Source organism: Ranitomeya imitator, chromosome 2 (assembly GCF_032444005.1).
Source record: "Ranitomeya imitator isolate aRanImi1 chromosome 2, aRanImi1.pri, whole genome shotgun sequence".
NCBI classification, from domain to species: Eukaryota; Metazoa; Chordata; class Amphibia; order Anura; family Dendrobatidae; genus Ranitomeya; species Ranitomeya imitator.
Window position 1 is genome coordinate 218,717,185 of NC_091283.1, and position 19,577 is coordinate 218,736,761.

The 19,577-nt window shown below is 46.2% G+C and overlaps 1 protein-coding gene across 2 annotated transcripts in view; it reads right to left on the bottom strand.

Moving 5' to 3' along the window:
* KLF8 (KLF transcription factor 8) overlaps window positions 1–19,577 on the bottom strand; it is a 57,739-nt gene that overhangs the window by 12,408 nt on the left and 25,754 nt on the right. For both annotated transcript variants that reach the window (XM_069748606.1, XM_069748605.1), the window contains exon 2: window positions 13,760–14,267. In XM_069748606.1, the coding sequence (XP_069604707.1) occupies window positions 13,760–14,267 (508 nt within the window). The remainder of the gene's footprint in view (window positions 1–13,759; window positions 14,268–19,577) is intronic.

Below are 19,577 nucleotides of genomic sequence, written 5' to 3' on the forward strand. Positions count from 1 at the left end.
CATTATTACGCAGGTACCTTAGGCTGCCACAATTAATGGCCACTATAGAGAGTGCAGTTTTATCACAGCACAATGCCACAGACGTCACACGTTTCTCCATAACTTACGACTGCCCATATCAAAACCCCATCGCCACCATGGGTCAATTGATTCACATCACAACGTTGACAGCAGCAAACCACTCACCCACAAGACGCCATACACGCAGTCTGCCAGCTGCCATATACAGTCGTGAGGTGATGGGGAATATGCCGCTGACCATCTCCTGCCATTAACCGTTTGCATGTCATTTGCAGCCGCTGTTCTAATTTGTTAGTAATGTAGAATTGACCATATTGTTGCCTGCAGTACTGATCACCGGCCACAGGAGGCCACTCTTTCCCCGCATTTGCTCGATGACCCTGGCTTACACTGGTTTGAGCAGGATTCTGACTCTGAGGTGGTGACCCCAGTTCTGTGAGGAGCAATTCTGTGGGCAGAGACTGGTGTTATGTTACACGGACTCTGTTCTGCTGGTGTGAACTGCAGTTTGGACAGAACCAGACAGAGCCCCAGGCCAGGACACGCAATTGGCCTCCAAATTGCTGGAGCAACATGTCCATCTTGAACTGTCCTCCCACCTCTCCTCCTGCTCCCTCTTTGATCGGTTACAATCAGGCTTCCGTTCCCATCACTCAACTGAAACTGCCCTAACTAAAGCCACCAATGACCTACTAACTGCCAGGAGCAAGCGACACTACTCTGTCCTCCTTCTCCTGGACCTGTCTTCTGCTTTTGACACTGTGGACCACTCCCTTTTGCTACAAATCTTCTCATCTCTTGGCATCACAGACTTGGCCCTTTCCTGGATCTCGTCATATCTGACAGACCGAACATTCAGTGTCTCCCTCCCCAACACCACCTCCTCACTTCGCCCCTTGTCAGTCGGTGTACCTCAAGGCTCTGTTCTAGGACCCCTACTCTTCTCCATCTACACTTTCAGCCTGGGACAGCTCATAGAATCCCACGGTATGCAGTACCATCTCTACGCTGACAACACGCAGATTTACCTATCCGGACCTGACCTCACCTCCTTACTTACCAAAATCCCGCACTGTCTGTCTGCTATCTCGGCCTTCTTTTCTGCTCGCTTTCTACAACTGAACATGGACAAAACAGAATTCATCATCTTTCCCCATCTCACTCTACCCCTCCACCAGACCTATCCAACAAGGTCAATGGCTGTTCACTTTCCCCAGTCCCACACGCCCGGTGCCTCGGGGTGATCCTCGACTCTGCCCTCTCTTTCAAGCCACATATCCAAGCCGTTGCCTCCTCCTGCCGTCTCAAACTCAAAAATATTTCCCGAATCCGTGCTTTCCTTGACCGTGACACCGCTAAAACGCTAGTGCATGCCCTTATCTCCCACCTCGACTATTGCAACCTCCTACTCTCTGGACTCCCCTCTAGCACTCTGGCAACACTCCAATCCATCCTACACTCTGCTGCCCGACTAATCTACCTGTCTCCCCGCTATTCCCCAGCCTCTCCCCTATGTCAAGCCCTTCACTGGCTTCCTATCGCCCAGAGACTCCAGTTCAAAACCCTCACAATGACATACAAAGCCATCCACAACCTGTCTCCTCCATACATCTGTGACATGGTCTCCCGGTACCTACCTACACGCAACCTCCGATCCTCTCAAGACCTCCTTCTCTACTCCCCTCTCATCTCTTCTTCCCATAACCGCATCCAAGACTTCTCCCGTGCTTCCATCATACTCTGGAACTCTCTACCCCAACACATCAGACTCTCGCCTACCATAGAAACCTTCAAAAAGAACCTGAAGACTCACCTCTTCCGACAAGTCTACAGCCTGCAGTGATCCTGAAGTTACTGAACCGCCGCACAACCTGCCCTACCCTCTCCTAGTGTTTCATCACCCATCCCCTGCAGACTGTGAGCCCTCGCGGGCAGGGTCCTCCCTCCTTATGTACCCGTGTGCCTTATTTGCTCATGTTTAATGTATTTGTCTATATTTGCCCCGTATTCACATGTAAAGCGCCATGGAATAAATGGCGCTATAAAAATGTATAATAATAATAATAATAATAATTGGGAAGAAGTGTCTGACAGGAAGGGGTTGTTTCGGTGGCCATATTGAGAAAGCTAGGGGTGATCTGGAAGGACGATGTGCGACGTCTCCATCGAGCGTCATCCACAGATCCGACATCCATGAAACACCCGGAGGGCCCTCCAGCAAGTCTGCTATGGTACCACACACCGGTCAGAAACTCATCATTCCTTGTTCAGGCTCATTTCTGCAACGACACAGCGACTAGGCCCACCACGAAGATTATGGTGGGAGCGTACACGCACACACAATTAGGTAAATTATATTAACTTAGTCACCATTTCTGTGCCTACTGAGTGACGTAGCACGGAAATCCCAGTCAGTTCTGACGGGATATGTGCATTAGCCTGTCACATTTTGTTGGTTGGTGGAAGCATAAGCAGTCTGACTCTTACAGTAAAAGTTCCTTTCACAAACTTAGTGTTTACTGCTTTTCCTTTTCCACCTTCAACGTGCCAGATGTCAGGTGGAGACCTCGATGGGGAAGAAGAGCCACAATAAGGTGGAGACCCTGATGAGGAAGACGAGCCGCAGTCAGGTGGAGACCCTGATGAGGAAGACGAGCCGCAGTCAGGTGGAGACCCCAATGAGGAAGACAAGCTGCAGTCAGGTGGAGACCCCGATGAGGAAGACGAGCCGCAGTCAGGTGGAGACCCCGATGAGGAAGACGAGCCGCAGTCAGGTGGAAACCCCGATAAATGAGACGAGCCGCAGTCAGGTGGAGACCCCAATGAGGAAGAGGAGCCGCAGTCAGGTGGAGACCCGATGAGGAAGACAAGCCGCAGTCAGGTGGAGACCCAATGAGGAAGACAAGCCGCAGTCAGGCGGAGACCCCGATGAGGAAGACGAGCCGCAGTCAGGCGGAGACCCCGATGAGGAAGACGAGCCGCAGTCAGGCGGAGACCCCGATGAGGAAGACGAGCCGCAGTCAGGTGGAGACCCCGATGAGGAAGACGAGCCACAGTCAGGTGGAGAGACCAGATGAGGAAGCCGAGCCGCAGTCAGGTGGAGACCCCGATGAAGAAGACGAGCTGCAGTCAGGTGGAGACCCCGATAAATAAGACGATCCGCAGTCAGGTGGAGACCCCAATGAGGAAGACGAGTCGCAGTCAGGTGGAGACCCCGATGAGGAAGACGAGTCACAGTCAGGTGGAGACCCTGATGAGGAAGACGAGCCGCAGTCAGGTGGAGACCCGATGAGGAAGACGAGCCGCAGTCAGGTGGAGACCCCAATGAGGAAGACTATTCGCAGTTAGGTGGAGATCACAATGAAGACGACGAACATGCAGATGAGCTTCCTTAAGACACTTTGAGTTTGTGCAGAAATTCTTTGTGGCTGGTTTGAGACCATCTTGGAGATGAAGATGCTGGATGTTGAAGTGCTATGCTGGTGTGGTTACACGTAGTCTGCGGTAGGAAGGCCGGCTGGATGTACTGAAATTCTCTGAAACACCTTAAAAACAGCATATGTTAGAGAAATTAACATTCCATTCACAGGTAACAGCTCTGGTGGACATTCCTGCAGTCAGCATGCCAACTGCACACTTCCTCAAAACTTTCGACATCTGTGGCATTGTGTTATGGGATAAAACTGCACATATTACAGTGACCTTTTCTTGTTGGCCAGTGTACGGTGCATCTGTGCAATAATCATGTGTCTAATCAGCATATGGATATGCCACACCTGGGAGGTGAATGGTTTATCTCGGCACAGCATATACAGTGGGTAAAGAAAGTATTCAGTCCCCTTTAAATTTTTCACTGTTTCATTGCAGCCATTTGGTAAATTCAAAAAAGTTGTTTTTTTTTTTTCATTGTACACTCTGCACCCCATCTTGACTGAAAAAAACAGAAATTTAGACATTTTTGCAAATTTAGTAAAAAAAGAAAAACTGAAACATCACATGGTCATAAGTATTCAGACCCTTTGCTCAGACACTCATTTAAGTCACATGCTGTCCATTTCCTTGTGATCCTCCTTGAGATGGTTCTACTCCTTCATTGGCGTCCAGCTGTAATTAAACTGATAGGACTTTATAGCGAAAGGCGCACACCTGTCTATATAAGACCTCACAGCTCACAGTGCATGTCAGACCAAAAGAGAATCATGAGGCCAAAGGAACTGGCCAAGGAGCTCAGAGACAATTGTGGCCAGGCACAGATCTGGCCAAGGTTACAACAGAATTTCTGCAGTACTCAAAGTACCTAAGAGCACAGTGGCCTCCATAATCCTTAAATGGAAGATGTTTGGGACCATCAGAAGTCTTCCTAAACCTGGCCATCCAGCCAAACTGAGCAATCGTGGGAGAAGAGCCTTGGTGAGAGATGTAAACAAGAACCCCAAGATGACTGTGGCTGAGCCCCAGAGATGCAGCAGGGAGATGGGAGAAAGTTCCACAAAGTCAACTATCACTGCAGCCCTCCACCAGTCGGGCCTTTATGGCAGAGCGACCGGATGGAAGCTTCTCCTCAGCACAAGACATAAAGCCTGGATAGAGCTTGCGAAAAAACACATGAAGGACTCAAGACTATGAGAAATAAGATTCTCTGGTCTGATGAGACGAAGACAGACCTTTTAGTTGATAATTCTAAGTGGTATGTGTGGAGAAAACCAGACACTGCTCATCACCTACCCAATAAATCCAAACAATGAAACATGGTGGTGGCAGCATCATGCTATGGGAGTGTTTTTCAGCTGCAGGGACAGGACGACTGGTTTCATTCAAGGAAACATGAATGAGGCCAAATACCGAGATATACTGGATGAAAACCTTTTCAAGAGTGCTTTGGAGCTCAGACTTGATTCACCTTCCAACGAGACAAAGACCCTAAGCACACAGCTAAAATAACAAAGGAGTGGCTTCAGAACAACTCTGTGACCATTCTTGGCTGGCCCACCTAGAGCCCTGACCTAAACCCAATTGAACATCTCTGGAGAGACCTGAAACTGGCTGTCCACCAACGTTCACCATCCATCCAACCTGATGGAACTGGAGAGGATCTGCAAGGAAGAATGGCAGAGGATCCCCAAATCCAGGTGTGAAAAACGTTGCATCATTCCCAAGAAACCTCATGGCTGTACTAGCTCAAAAGGTGCTTCTACTCAATACTGAGGAAAGGGTCTGAATATTTATGACCATGTGATATTTCAGTGTTTCTTCAATAAATGTGCAAAAATTACCGTATACTCACCTGCTCCCGGCGCGGTCTCTGCACTTCCCTGCTTCTCCGATGGTCTCCGGTGCCTGCAGCTCTTCCTGTGTTTAGCGGTCACGTGGTACCGCTCATTAAAGTAATGAATATGGACGTGACTCCACTCCCATAGGCAGAACACATATTCATTACTTTAATGAGCGGTACCATGTGACTGCTGAACACAGGAACAAGCTGCCGACACACGCCGGAGAAGCAGGGACATAGAGACCACGTCAGGAGGGGGTGAGTATAACGGGGGAGGGTGAGCCATGCAATATCCACCTGTCCCCGTTCCACCACCGTGCTGTGTCTCCTGCGTCCTCTGGCTGTGACGTTCAGGTCAGAGGGTGCGATGATGTATTTAGTGCGCACCCTCGGCATGAACAGTCACTGCAGAGAGTCAGAAGACACAGCGGTGTGCGGCGGTGGAAAGGGGACAGGTGAATATCGTAAGTTCCGGTGTCCTGAGCCAGTTGCGACTCCGGCACCTGACCACCATAGCGCACCGTGGTCCCAGCATGTTCTGGCCCCCAGAACTCGGCGCTCAGCGATGAGATGCGAGTATGTCATTTTTTATTTTTAATCGCAGCAGCAGTATATGGGGTATATTATTCTATGGAGCATCTTATGGGGCCATCAACCTTTGTGCAGCATTATATGGGGCATAATATTCTATGGAGCATCATATGGGGCCATCATTAACCTTTTAAGCAGCATTATATGCGGCATATTTTAATATGGAGCATTTTATGGGGCCCATCATGAACTTTATGGAGAATTATATGGGGCCCCTGATTCAATATGGATACTCAAAAACACAACCTACTGATGTCTCAATTAATTTTACTTTTACTGGTGTCTTTATTTTTTAAATTTACCGGTAGCTGCTGCATTTCCTACCCTAGGCTTATACTCGAGTCAACAAGCTTTCAGTCTTTTGTGGCAAAATTAGGGGTCTCAGTTTATACTCGGGTCGGTTTATACTTGAGTATATATGGTTATAAAAGTCTGAATACTTTCCTCCGTACCCACTGTATATTGTACGTATATCACACACACACACACACACACACACACACACACCAATTCGGGATGAATCTACAATACCCTCCACATTTTTCAGGAGGCTACGTCTCTAAATTGTTGAATGCACATGTCAAACTGTTCAAGGTTTCAGTACTTTTAGCACAACTTGCTGTTGTCTTACAAGGAGCTAAATGGCAAAATTCCCAACAGGTGTTTGATCCATGAATTGCCCAATACATTTCAGGGTTCAGTTAGAATTGGTATTAAACAGTCCTCCATATCATGCTGTTCACCTTTTGACATCATGAGACCAAGACGACACCTAACAACTGATGAATACCTCGTCTGTGCAAGGCTTCAGGCAGTACGGTATGTTCTCAAATGGAAGTGGCCACTGAGCTGAGAGAGTTAGTCATCAGCAGGTGACAACAGAGATAGAGAGACTGGAAGAGTCACAGAAAGGCAGAGAAAAGGACGTCCTTTGGCCACATCCCATACTGATGACCACTTCATTGTGAACAACGCTCTTCGAAACCGGATGATGAATACCACACAACTCCAGGCATGTGTAAAAGGAGGTGAGAGGCACCCAAGTGTCATGTCAGACCATTCAAAACAGTTCACATCAGCGTTGTCTGCGTGCTAGACTATTTGCAAGGGTACCGGACCACACCACCAGTCACAAGCGTCATCGTCTTGCATGGGCTAGAGAGCATCTACGAATGATGTTTGATATGTCAAGGAGAGTGTTATGCATCAGCCACTGTTGTCACCAGGTGAGCCTTTTAGTAGTGGTGTTACAGTGTATCTAATCTGTTCAGCGCTGCCCTACACTTTGTGAATGGTCCAGTGACAAGAATCCACTACTCGTTTAACAATTAATCCAGTCATTATGCCTCTGCATGAACAACACCGTCCTAATTTCATCATCATGGACGACAATACTCCAGCTCATCGAGGTCACATCATTAGGGAATGGCTACTGTAGACTAGAGTGGCTCAAATGGCGTGGCCTGCCCTTTTTCCAGACAGGAGTCCCTTAGAAGACCTATGGGATCAGCTGAGTCATGCTATAGAGTCTCGTAACTCTGTACCTAGATCCTCAATGACCTGAGTGACGCCCTTCAAGAAGAGTGGGATGCCATGCATCAGCAGACAATAACTCCTCTTGTGAACAGCAGATATCGTTGTCAAGCTGTAACTGATGCTGAAGGCAACATGACAAGTTACTGAGACAGTGACATTTCTTGATTGGGTATACATACCGCTGTTGGCTTTTGTGTTAATAAATTGAGATGAGATCATCATCACTGCTTCTACTTAAATGCCCAACTGTCCTGAGAAAAAATCACGAGTGGCAACTTATGTTTTCCATAAATTTCACCCAAAAGTCAACTATTTCAATTTTTGTGAGATATCTATCTATATAGCTAATAATAATAATAATAATTTTTATTTATATAGCGCCAACATATTCCGCAGCGCTTTACAAATTATAGAGGGGACTTGTACAGACAATAGACATTACAGCATAACAGAAATACAGTTCAAAACAGATACCAGGAGGAGTGAGGGCCCTGCTCGCAAGCTTACAAACTATGGGGAAAAGGGGAGACACGAGAGGTGGATGGTAACAATTGCTTTAGTTATTCGGACCAGCTATAGTGTAAGGCTCAGGTGTTCATGTAAAGCTGCATGAACCAGTTACCTACCTAAGTATGTAGCAGTACAGACACAGAGGGCTAATACTGCATAAAGTGTATGAGAACATGATGCGAGGAACCTTTTTTTTTTTTTTATTATAAATAGGCCACACAGGGATCGTTAGGTTAATGCATTGAGGCGGTAGGCCAGTCTGAACAAATGAGTTTTTAGGGCACGCTTAAAACTGTGGGGATTGGGGATTAATCGTATTAACCTAGGTAGTGCATTCCAAAGAATCGGCGCAGCACGTGTAAAGTCTTGGAGACGGGAGTGGGAGGTTCTGATTATTGAGGATGCTAACCTGAGGTCATTAGCGGAGCGGAGGGCACGGGTAGGGTGGTAGACTGATACTAGGGAGGAGATGTAGGGTGGTGCTGAGCCATGGAGTGCTTTGTGGATGAGGGTAGTAGTTTTGTACTGGATTCTGGAGTGGATGGGTAGCCAGTGTAATGACTGGCATAGGGTAGAGGCATCGGTGTAACGGTTGGTGAGGAATATGATCCTGGCTGCAGCATTCAGGACAGATTGGAGCGGGGAGAGTTTTGCAAGAGGGAGACCGATTAGTAGAGAGTTACAATAGTCCAGACGAGAATGAATAAGTGAAACAGTCAGAGTTTTTGCAGAGTCGAAAGTAAGAAAAGGGCGAATTCTAGAAATGTTTTTGAGATGCAGGTAAGAAGAGCGAGCCAGTGATCGGATGTAGGGGGTGAATGAAAGGTCAGAATCAAGGATGACCCCAAGGCAGCGGGCATGTTGCTTTGGAGTAATGGTGGAACCGCACACGGAGATGGCAATGTCAGGCAAAGGTAGGTTAGTAGAGGGAGAAAACACGAGGAGTTCAGTTTTTGACAGGTTTAGTTTCAGATAGAGGGAGGACATGATGTTAGAGACAGCGGTAAGACAATCACTGGTGTTTTCTAAAAAGGTCGGTGTGATATCGGGAGCAGAAGTGTATAATTGGGTGTCGTCAGCATAGAGATGGTACTGGAAACCAAATCTACTGATTGTTTGTCCAATAGGGGCAGTATACAACGAGAAGAGTAGGGGGCCTAGGACTGATCCTTGAGGAACCCCAACAGTAAGGGGAAGGTGAGAGGAGGAGGAACCAGCAAAACATACAGTGAAGGATCGGTCAGAGAGATAGGAGAACCAGGAGAGAACGGTGTCCTTGAGGCCGATGGAGCAGAGCATAGTGAGGAGGAGCTGATGATCCACAGTGTCGAATGCTGCAGAGAGATCCAAGAGAATTAGCATGGAGTAGTGACCATTAGATTTAGCTGTTAGTAGGTCATTAGAGACTTTAATGAGGGCAGTTTCAGTAGAGTGTAAAGAGCGGAAGCCAGATTGAAGAGGGTCGAGAAGAGAGTTATCTGAGAGATAGCGGGTAAGACGGGAGTGGACCAGGCGTTCGAGGAGTTTAGAGATGAAGGGAAGATTAGAGACAGGTCTATAATTAGCGGCACAGTTTTGATCGAGGGATGGTTTTTTAAGTAATGGATGTATGATGGCATGCTTAAATGAGGAGGGAAAAATACCGGAAGTGAGGGAAAGGTTGAATATTTTTGTTAGGTGAGAGGTGACAGCCGTGGAAAGGGACTGGAGGAGATGTGACGGAATGGGGTCACTGGTGCAAGTGGTCGGGCGAGAAGATGCAAGGAGCCTGCTTACTTCTTCTTCTGTAACTGCTTCAAAGTCAGAGAGTGAACTAGATGCAGTGGGGGAGGGAGGACAGTGCATGGTATGAAGAGATTGGGAGATGATTTCCTGTCGAATGTGGTCAATTTTTTCTTTGAAGTAATTGGCCAGATCGTCAGCACGGAGATCCGTGGTTGGGGCCTGCTCTCTTGGGTTGAGTAGGGACTGGAACGTGTCAAAGAGACGTTTAGGGTTATTGGACAGGGAGGTGATGAGGGTGTTGAAGTAGGTTTGTTTGGAGAGGTGAAGGGCAGAATTGTATGTCTTTATTGTATGTATGTATGTATGTATTGTATGTATGTATTGTATAGCTATCTATATCTGTATATATCTATATCTATAGCTACTTCCAACAGGTGGCGCTATAGAGTTTAAGTCCTCTTTTTCTCAGAAGAGGCAATTTGCATATTATATTTCCCAGAGGAGCATTGCACGGCGAATAAGCCTCCTTACCTTGACAAGCCAGAGATGGTATGTCACTCTCCATAAGGAGAAATGATACCCCTTAGACCCCACACCCCGAATTAGCATTATCGGAAGTTGTATATTTCCACGCAAAAATAAGCCTTGCTATAGTTCCTTATAAAAGTAATAAAACCATATACCGGTAAGATGATGAAAAACATTTTTAAAGACTGAACATTAAAGTAAAATTGCATCTGGTTGTTAATGGCTTAGCCATGTAAATGCCACAATCATTAACAGCAATATTAAAAATGATCCAACTGAGTAGCGCCATCATTCCGGCACCCATAGCCCACCCTCTTCCTGCAACGAGATGGGGCCGATCCCCAGGATTCCCGTGTTTAATTGCATTCAGAGAGCGTAGCAGAACATTCCACAGACAGACATTAATACACGCCTGGGCCGCAATCACGGAGGTTAAGTGTGGGGATTTCTGGACGCGGTGATCATTTTTTCTATCATTTCAATAGAATTAAAGGGTTGTCCACTTTCAGGAAAATACATAAAACAGCCTCAGCTGGTACTCACCCTCTAAGGCCGCCTTCCTACATCAGTGTCTGGTACGTGTGGTGACTGTTTTCACACGTAGACCCATTCAAATAAATGGTTCTGCGACTGCACGTCAGTGTGTTTCCACAGACCGTGTGTAAAACACACTAACATCTACTATATAATTGTCTAAGGGTCACTTCCGTTTTTCTGTCTGTCTGTCACGGATATTCATTGGTCGCGGCCTCTGTCTGTCATGGAATCCAAGTCGCTGATTGGTCTCGCCAGCTGCCTGTCATGGCTGCCGCGACCAATCAGCGACGGCAATAGTCTGATTAGTCCCTTCCTACTCCCCTGCAGTCAGTGCCTGGCGCCTGCTCCATACTCCCCGCAGTCAGTGCCCGCTCCTTACTCCCCTCCAGTCACCGCTCTCGCAGGGTTAATGCCAGCGGTAACGGACCGCGTTATGCCACGAGTAACTCACTCCATTACCGCCGCTATTAACCCTGTGTAACCAAGTTTTTACTATTGATGCTGCCTAAGCAGCATTAATAGTAAAATGAACTAATGTTAAAAATAATAAAAAAAATTAAAAATCACTATATACTCACCTTCCGCCGCCTTTCCCGCTCCTCGCGACGCTCCGGTGACCGCTCCATGCAAGCGGCAGGCTCCGGTGCTAAGGATGGTATGCGAGAAGGACCTGCCATGACGTCGCAGTCATGTGACCGCGACGTCATCACAGGTCCTGCGCTCATACCAACCCTGGGACCGGAAGCTGCCGTGTGCACCGCATACAGGGCCAGGACTTCAACGGGGCTTCGGAAGGTGAGCATATGTTTATTTTTAATTTTAAGTCTGTATACTATGTGGCTCTGTGCTGTATACTCCGTCGCTGTGCAATATACGTGGCTGTGCAATATACTACGGAACTGGGCAATATACGACGTGGACATGCATATTCTAGAATACCTGATGCGTTAGAATCGGGCCACCATCTAGTAAAAAATATATATATATATATATATATATATATATATATATATATATATATATATATATATATATATATATATATATATATATATATATATAATTGTCTAAGGGTTTTTCCGTCTGTCTGTCTGTCTTGGAAATCCCGCGTCTCTGATTGGTCGACCCATCAGCAACGGGCACAGCGACGATGATGTCATAAAGGACGTAGACATCCCGCGTCTCTGATTGGCGGCGATGATGTCATAAAGGTTGCCTCGACCAATCAGCGACGGGCAGTCTGCCGCGAATTCGCCTTGACCAATCAGCGACGGGCACAGTATCGGCGTAGATGTCATAATGGTTGCCATGGCGACGACGATGTCGCGAATTCTGGAATCATCATTGTCCATATACTACGGGGACATGCATATTCTAGAATACCCGATGCGTTATAATCGGGCCACAATCTTGTGTGTGTGTATATATATATATATATATATATATATATATATATATATATATATATATATATATATATATATATATATATATATACATACATATATACACACACTAGATAGTGGCCCGATTCTGACATATCAGGTATTCTAGAATATGTACGTAGTTTATTAATGAAGATTTAAGAATAATACAATGAATACACAGGATTTTAAATTGAACACCAATATCGCTGATTGGTCGCGGCTGGCCTGGCGCAACCGATCAGCGAAGCGTGGTTCAAATCCCGCGCCAATTCGCGGCCGGACTGCGCCTGTCGCTGATTGGTCGCGGGCAGATGGCGCGACCAATCAGCGACTTGGGATTTCCGTTACAGACAAACAGGCAGAATTAGACGATTATATAGTAGATATTTTTTTTTTTTATTAACAGCATGGGCTGCAAAACATCCCGCACATGTGCACACTGATGACATCCGTGTGTCATCAGTGTGACATGTACTGGCGTTTGAGAAAAAGTGGTACAGTTAGCGATGTTCCCCGGCATTAACTGCTGAATGCAGCTCCCGTCATTGTCACCTGGTCTCTCCGAGAGAAAGGCGACAAGGATGGGAATTGCATTCAGCAATCGCTGTGTACAACGTGTGTGAAATAATTAAACAATAAAAAATGGCGTTGGCTCCCAAGTAATATTGGAAAGAGGACAATATCCCAACAGGTTCCAAGGCTATTGATAACAGCTCAAAAGATGTTTGCTTAGCCTTTCATGGTTACATTACAGAGAACCCCCCCCCCCCCCCCAAAAAAAAAAAAAAAACCCAAAAAAACCACGTAGGGTCCCCCTATAAATGCTAATCAGCAAAGGCTAAACAGACATCGGTGAGTTGTTATTAATAGCACGGGAACCTTTTGGGATATTGGCCCCTTTCCCAGATTAGTAACATAAGCCCCCAGCCGTGTGCTTTCCCTCTGCTGTTTCTGAAAATTAAGTGGGAGCCCACACAATTTATTTTGTCTTTATTTATTTTTCACCCGATGCACACCTGGTCGTATGTGAATGAATGGATAGCTCAGGTACTGGTTACTCCAGTACCGGAAATATCAGGACGTGTGAAAGAGCCCTTAAGGCTGACTAAAGTCAATGAGCTCAGTGGCCCGCCCACACACAGCTCAGCGGCCCGCCCACACACAGCTCAGCGGCCCGCCCACACACAGCTCAGCGGCCCGCCCACACACAGCTCAGCGGCCCGCCCACACACAGCTCAGTGGCCTGCCCACACACAGCTCAGCGGCCCGCCCACACACAGCTCAGCAACACATGTCAACAACCTGCTGAGCTCAATCATTGGCCAGAACGGTGACACGCGGTGATGACATCACCACTGTAGTCAAAACAATATGTATAGAGTAGCGGCGGGGAGGGGCACTGAACCCAGAGGAAGTGATTACCTGCAGAGATTGTTATTTTATGCATTTTACACAGTAAAATTAAAAACTCCCTAAACACGCATCATATGAACGCAGTCCTAGATGTTTTGTTTCCACCCATAATGACGCACAGACTCTCGGCAGGACACAGGACTCGGCAGGTCATTGCCAGAAGTGCAGCCATTATGACAAGTTACAGCCATGAACTCACCTGTGGTTTTCCCATCCGCTCCCATTAGTGGGACAGTAATGGCTGCAGTGACGCCATCGGTGGGCATGGTGGTGTACACGACCGGCAGCGACTGCACCACCACAGGAATGGTTTGCCAACTGCCCATTTTAGTGGGCAGATTTACTGATGGGATGGTGTGTATGACATGGAGGATCTGCTGTCCACCACTGCCCTGTGTTGATGCCAGAATTGAACCTGGAGAAAGTACAGCGGGAACAGCAGAACCAAGGCTAGACAAGGAGACCACCTGAGGTCCTGCCAGGAGCGTGGTGGGCAACGTGGACGTAGTGGGAGGAGGACTCTGCGACATGTGGATGGAGGACTTGGGCTTATGTAAGGAGAGGTCCACTGGCTCGGCCTGAGGCATGCTGCAGTCACTGTCCAGGAGCTGCTCCGGAGGCTCCATCTTGATGTCAGTCAGGAGAGGAGCAGACGTCTCCGTGCCAACTGGACAATGGGACGGCATGAGCAGAGAGGAACTGTAGGCCTAAAAACAGAATAGAGGAAAGAGGACATTAAAAATCAATATTGGTGGAAGCTACATGAGTATCTTATATAGTTATCGATATTACAGATTTCTGAGAAGTGCGGAGACTTCAGAAATGAGATATCAATCTGGAGCAAAGAGTTGCTGGTGCGGAAAGGAGAGGCGTCACATACAGATTATGGGATCTGTGAATCTGGGGGGCTCCATGAAGCTGGGGGGCTCCCGTCACATACAGCACTAAATAAGGGAATTGCCCGTCATCTTATGTACCCCCAGAACGCATATTTACAGCGCGAGTCAGGGGTATTGTACTTATGCCTGAGAGAAATGCAGCAACAGAACATTTCACTAGTCGGCAGCGGCACACAAATGGTGGGAACTAAAAAGCCAGCTTATAAATGGCTGCAGGCCGCTGTGTTTACTCTGTGCTGTGTCTTCAGGGATCTGGGGAGAGCGGAGAGCCGGCACACCCAGGGTGGGGTACACTTGTTTAAATGGACAGGGAACGCCTGCTGCTGACACACCCTGCTTCATGCTCCTCTGAGGATGGGGGTGGGGTGCGGGGAACAGGATCTCAAGTCGTGCCACAATGTATTCGCAGAGTTATAGACCGATTCATAACATATAGGAAGAAACGTACAGAGGTCTACGGTCTTAGTCGACACCTACAAGTGCAAAACAAAGGCCGATCAGTGAAATGTTTATTTCTTAGCAAGGGTCGACCACATATCCCACGCACACAGGACGATGTGATGATGAGAACCGCCGTCTTTGAGGCCCCTTTCACACATCCGTTTATTGCCAACAGTTGCAATCCGTCGAATTCTGGAAAAAAAAAAAAAAAACAGAATCCGGCGGCTGAAGCCGCCAGATCCGTTTTTTCTCATGGACTTGTATTAGCTATGGATTGCGACGGATGGCCTCACAATTCATCCGTCCTTCGCCGGATGCATCGAAAATTGATTGTCTGGCGGCCAGAGACAACGGACAAAGTAACATTTTTTTTTTGTACGTCGAAAAATCACACAGTGAAGTATCTGTCGCTGTCCGTCATTTGCTTGAATGGAAGCCTATGGGCGCCGTCCCCGTCGAATGATGGAATCAGGTGACGGATTCCATTTTTTTTTTAACTGAGCATGCTCCGATTTCTTTAGGATCCAATTAGCCAGATCCGCTAGTCGGATCTGTTGAAAAAACGAATCCGTTCCATCAGTTTGTCACAATCTGCGACAGATCCGTCGACTGACGGCAAAAAACTGATGTGTGAAAGGGGCCTTAGTCATACCAAAAGATCATTTCACTTGACGAACAAGTGTTTATTAGTTTGCCGAGTGATCGGCAGCCTGTTTAGCCAAAATGACTAGTGGGAACAAGTATTCCAGAGGAAGCCGATTGCCGATAACAGCGCACCTTCATTGTGTATAGAGCGGTGGAAGCTGCATTTCTCCCACATTCATACTTACACTTCATAATACATAATTAACAGAGAACCTGCCGCTGATACAGGAGCTATATCCAGGAGACATAATACATAACTGTACTAACAGAGAACCTGCCGCTGATACAGGAGCTATATCCAGGAGACATAATACATAACTGCACTAATAGAGAACCTGCCACTGATACAGGAGCTATATCCAGGAGACATAATACATAACTGCACTAAGAGAACCTGCCGCTGATACAGGAGCTATATCCAGGAGACATAATACATAACTGTACTAATAGAGAACCTGCCGCTGATACAGGAGCTATATCCAGAGGAGACATAATACATAACTGTACTAATAGAGAACCTGCCGCTGATACAGGAGCTATATCCAGGAGACATAATACATAACTGTACTAATAGAGAACCTGCCGCTGATACAGGAGCTATATCCAGAGGAGACATAATACATAACTGTACTAATAGAGAACCTGCTGCTGATACAGGAGCTATATCCAGGAGACATAATACATAACTGTACTAATAGAGAACCTGCCGCTGACACAGGAGCTATATCCAGGAGACATAATACATAACTGTACTAATAGAGAACCTGCCGCTGATACAGGAGCTATATCCAGGAGACATAATACATAACTGTACTAATAGAGAACCTGCCGCTGATACAGGAGCTATATCCAGGAAACATAATACATAACTGTACTAATAGAGAACCTGCCGCTGATACAGGAGCTATATCCAGGAGACATAATACATAACTGTACTAATAGAGAACCTGCCGCTGATACAGGAGCTATATCCAGAGGAGACATAATACATAACTGCACTAATAGAGAACCTGCCGCTGATACAGGAGCTATATCCAGGAGACATAATACATAACTGTACTAACAGAGAACCTGCCACTGATACAGGAGCTATATCCAGAGGAGACATAATACATAACTGTACTAATAGAGAACCTGCCGCTGATACAGGAGCTATATCCAGGAGACATAATACATAACTGCACTAAGAGAACCTGCCGCTGATACAGGAGCTATATCCAGGAGACATAATACATAACTGCACTAATAGAGAACCTGCCGCTGATACAGGCGCTATATCCAGAGGAGACATAATACATAACTGTACTAATAGAGAACCTGCCGCTGATACAGGAGCTATATCCAGGAGACATAATACATAACTGTACTAATAGAGAACCTGCCACTGATACAGGCGCTATATCCAGAGGAGACATAATACATAACTGTACTAATAGAGAACCTGCCGCTGATACAGGAGCTATATCCAGAGGAGACATAATACATAACTGTACTAATAGAGAACCTGCCGCTGATACAGGAGCTATATCCAGGAGACATAATACATAACTGCACTAAGAGAACCTGCCGCTGATACAGGAGCTATATCCAGAGGAGACATAATACATAACTGCACTAATAGAGAACCTGCCGCTGATACAGGAGCTATATCCAGGAGACATAATACATAACTGTACTAATAGAGAACCTGCCGCTGATACAGGAGCTATATCCAGGAGACATAATACATAACTGCACTAAGAGAACCTGCCGCTGATACAGGAGCTATATCCAGGAGACATAATACATAACTGCACTAATAGAGAACCTGCCGCTGATACAGGAGCTATATCCAGGAGACATAATACATAACTGTACTAAGAGAACCTGCCGCTGATACAGGAGCTATATCCAGAGGAGACATAATACATAACTGCACTAATAGAGAACCTGCCGCTGATACAGGAGCTATATCCAGAGGAGACATAATACATAACTGTACTAATAGAGAACCTGCCGCTGATATAGGCGCTATATCCAGAGGAGACATAATACATAACTGTACTAATAGAGAACCTGCCGCTGATACAGGAGCTATATCCAGGAGACATAATACATAACTGTACTAATAGAGAACCTGCCGCTGATACAGGAGCTATATCCAGAGGAGACATAATACATAACTGTACTAATAGAGAACCTGCCGCTGATACAGGCGCTATATCCAGGAGACATAATACATAACTGTACTAATAGAGAACCTGCCGCTGATACAGGAGCTATATCCAGGAGACATAATACATAACTGTACTAATAGAGAACCTGCCGCTGATACAGGCGCTATATCCAGAGGAGACATAATACATAACTGTACTAATAGAGAACCTGCCGCTGATACAGGAGCTATATCCAGAGGAGACATAATACATAACTGCACTAATAGAGAACCTGCCGCTGATACAGGAGCTATATCCAGAGGAGACATAATACATAACTGTACTAATAGAGAACCTGCCGCTGATACAGGAGCTATATCCAGAGGAGACATAATACATAACTGCACTAATAGAGAACCTGCCGCTGATACAGGAGCTATATCCAGAGGAGACATAATACATAACTGTACTAATAGAGAACCTGCCGCTGATACAGGCGCTATATCCAGGAGACATAATACATAACTGTACTAAGAGAACCTGCCGCTGATACAGGAGCTATATCCAGAGGAGACATAATACATAACTGCACTAATAGAGAACCTGCCGCTGATACAGGAGCTATATCCAGAGGAGACATAATACATAACTGTACTAATAGAGAACCTGCCGCTGATACAGGAGCTATATCCAGGAGACATAATACATAACTGTACTAATAGAGAACCTGCCGCTGATACAGGAGCTATATCCAGAGGAGACATAATACATAACTGTACTAATAGAGAACCTGCCGCTGATACAGGCGCTATATCCAGGAGACATAATACATAACTGTACTAATAGAGAACCTGCCGCTGATACAGGCGCTATATCCAGGAGACATAATACATAACTGCACTAATAGAGAACCTGCCGCTGATACAGGAGCTATATCCAGGAGACATAATACATAACTGTACTAATAGAGAACCTGCCGCTGATACAGGAGCTATATCCAGGAGACATAATACATAACTGTACTAATAGAGAACCTGCCGCTGATACAGGAGCTATATCCAGGAGACATAATACATAACTGTACTAATAGAGAACCTGCCGCTGATACAGGAGCTATATCCAGGAGACATAATACATAACTGTACTAATAGAGAACCTGCCGCTGATACAGGAGCTATATCCAGGAGACATAATACATAACTGCACTAATAGAGAACCTGCCGCTGATACAGGAGCTATATCCAGAGGAGACATAATACATAACTGTACTAATAGAGAACCTGCCGCTGATACAGGCGCTATATCCAGGAGACATAATACATAACTGTACTAATAGAGAACCTGCCGCTGATACAGGCGCTATATCCAGGAGACATAATACATAACTGCACTAATAGAGAACCTGCCGCTGATACAGGCGCTATATCCAGGAGACATAATACATAACTGCACTAATAGAGAACCTGCCGCTGATACAGGAGCTATATCCAGGAGACATAATACATAACTGTACTAATAGAGAACCTGCCGCTGATACAGGAGCTATATCCAGGAGACATAATACATAACTGCACTAATAGAGAACCTGCCGCTGATACAGGCGCTATATCCAGAGGAGACATAATACATAACTGTACTAATAGAGAACCTGCCGCTGATACAGGAGCTATATCCAGGAGACATAATACATAACTGTACTAATAGAGAACCTGCCGCTGATACAGGAGCTATATCCAGGAGACATAATACATAACTGCACTAATAGAGAACCTGCCGCTGATACAGGAGCTATATCCAGGAGACATAATACATAACTGCACTAATAGAGAACCTGCCGCTGATACAGGCGCTATATCCAGGAGACATAATACATAACTGCACTAATAGAGAACCTGCC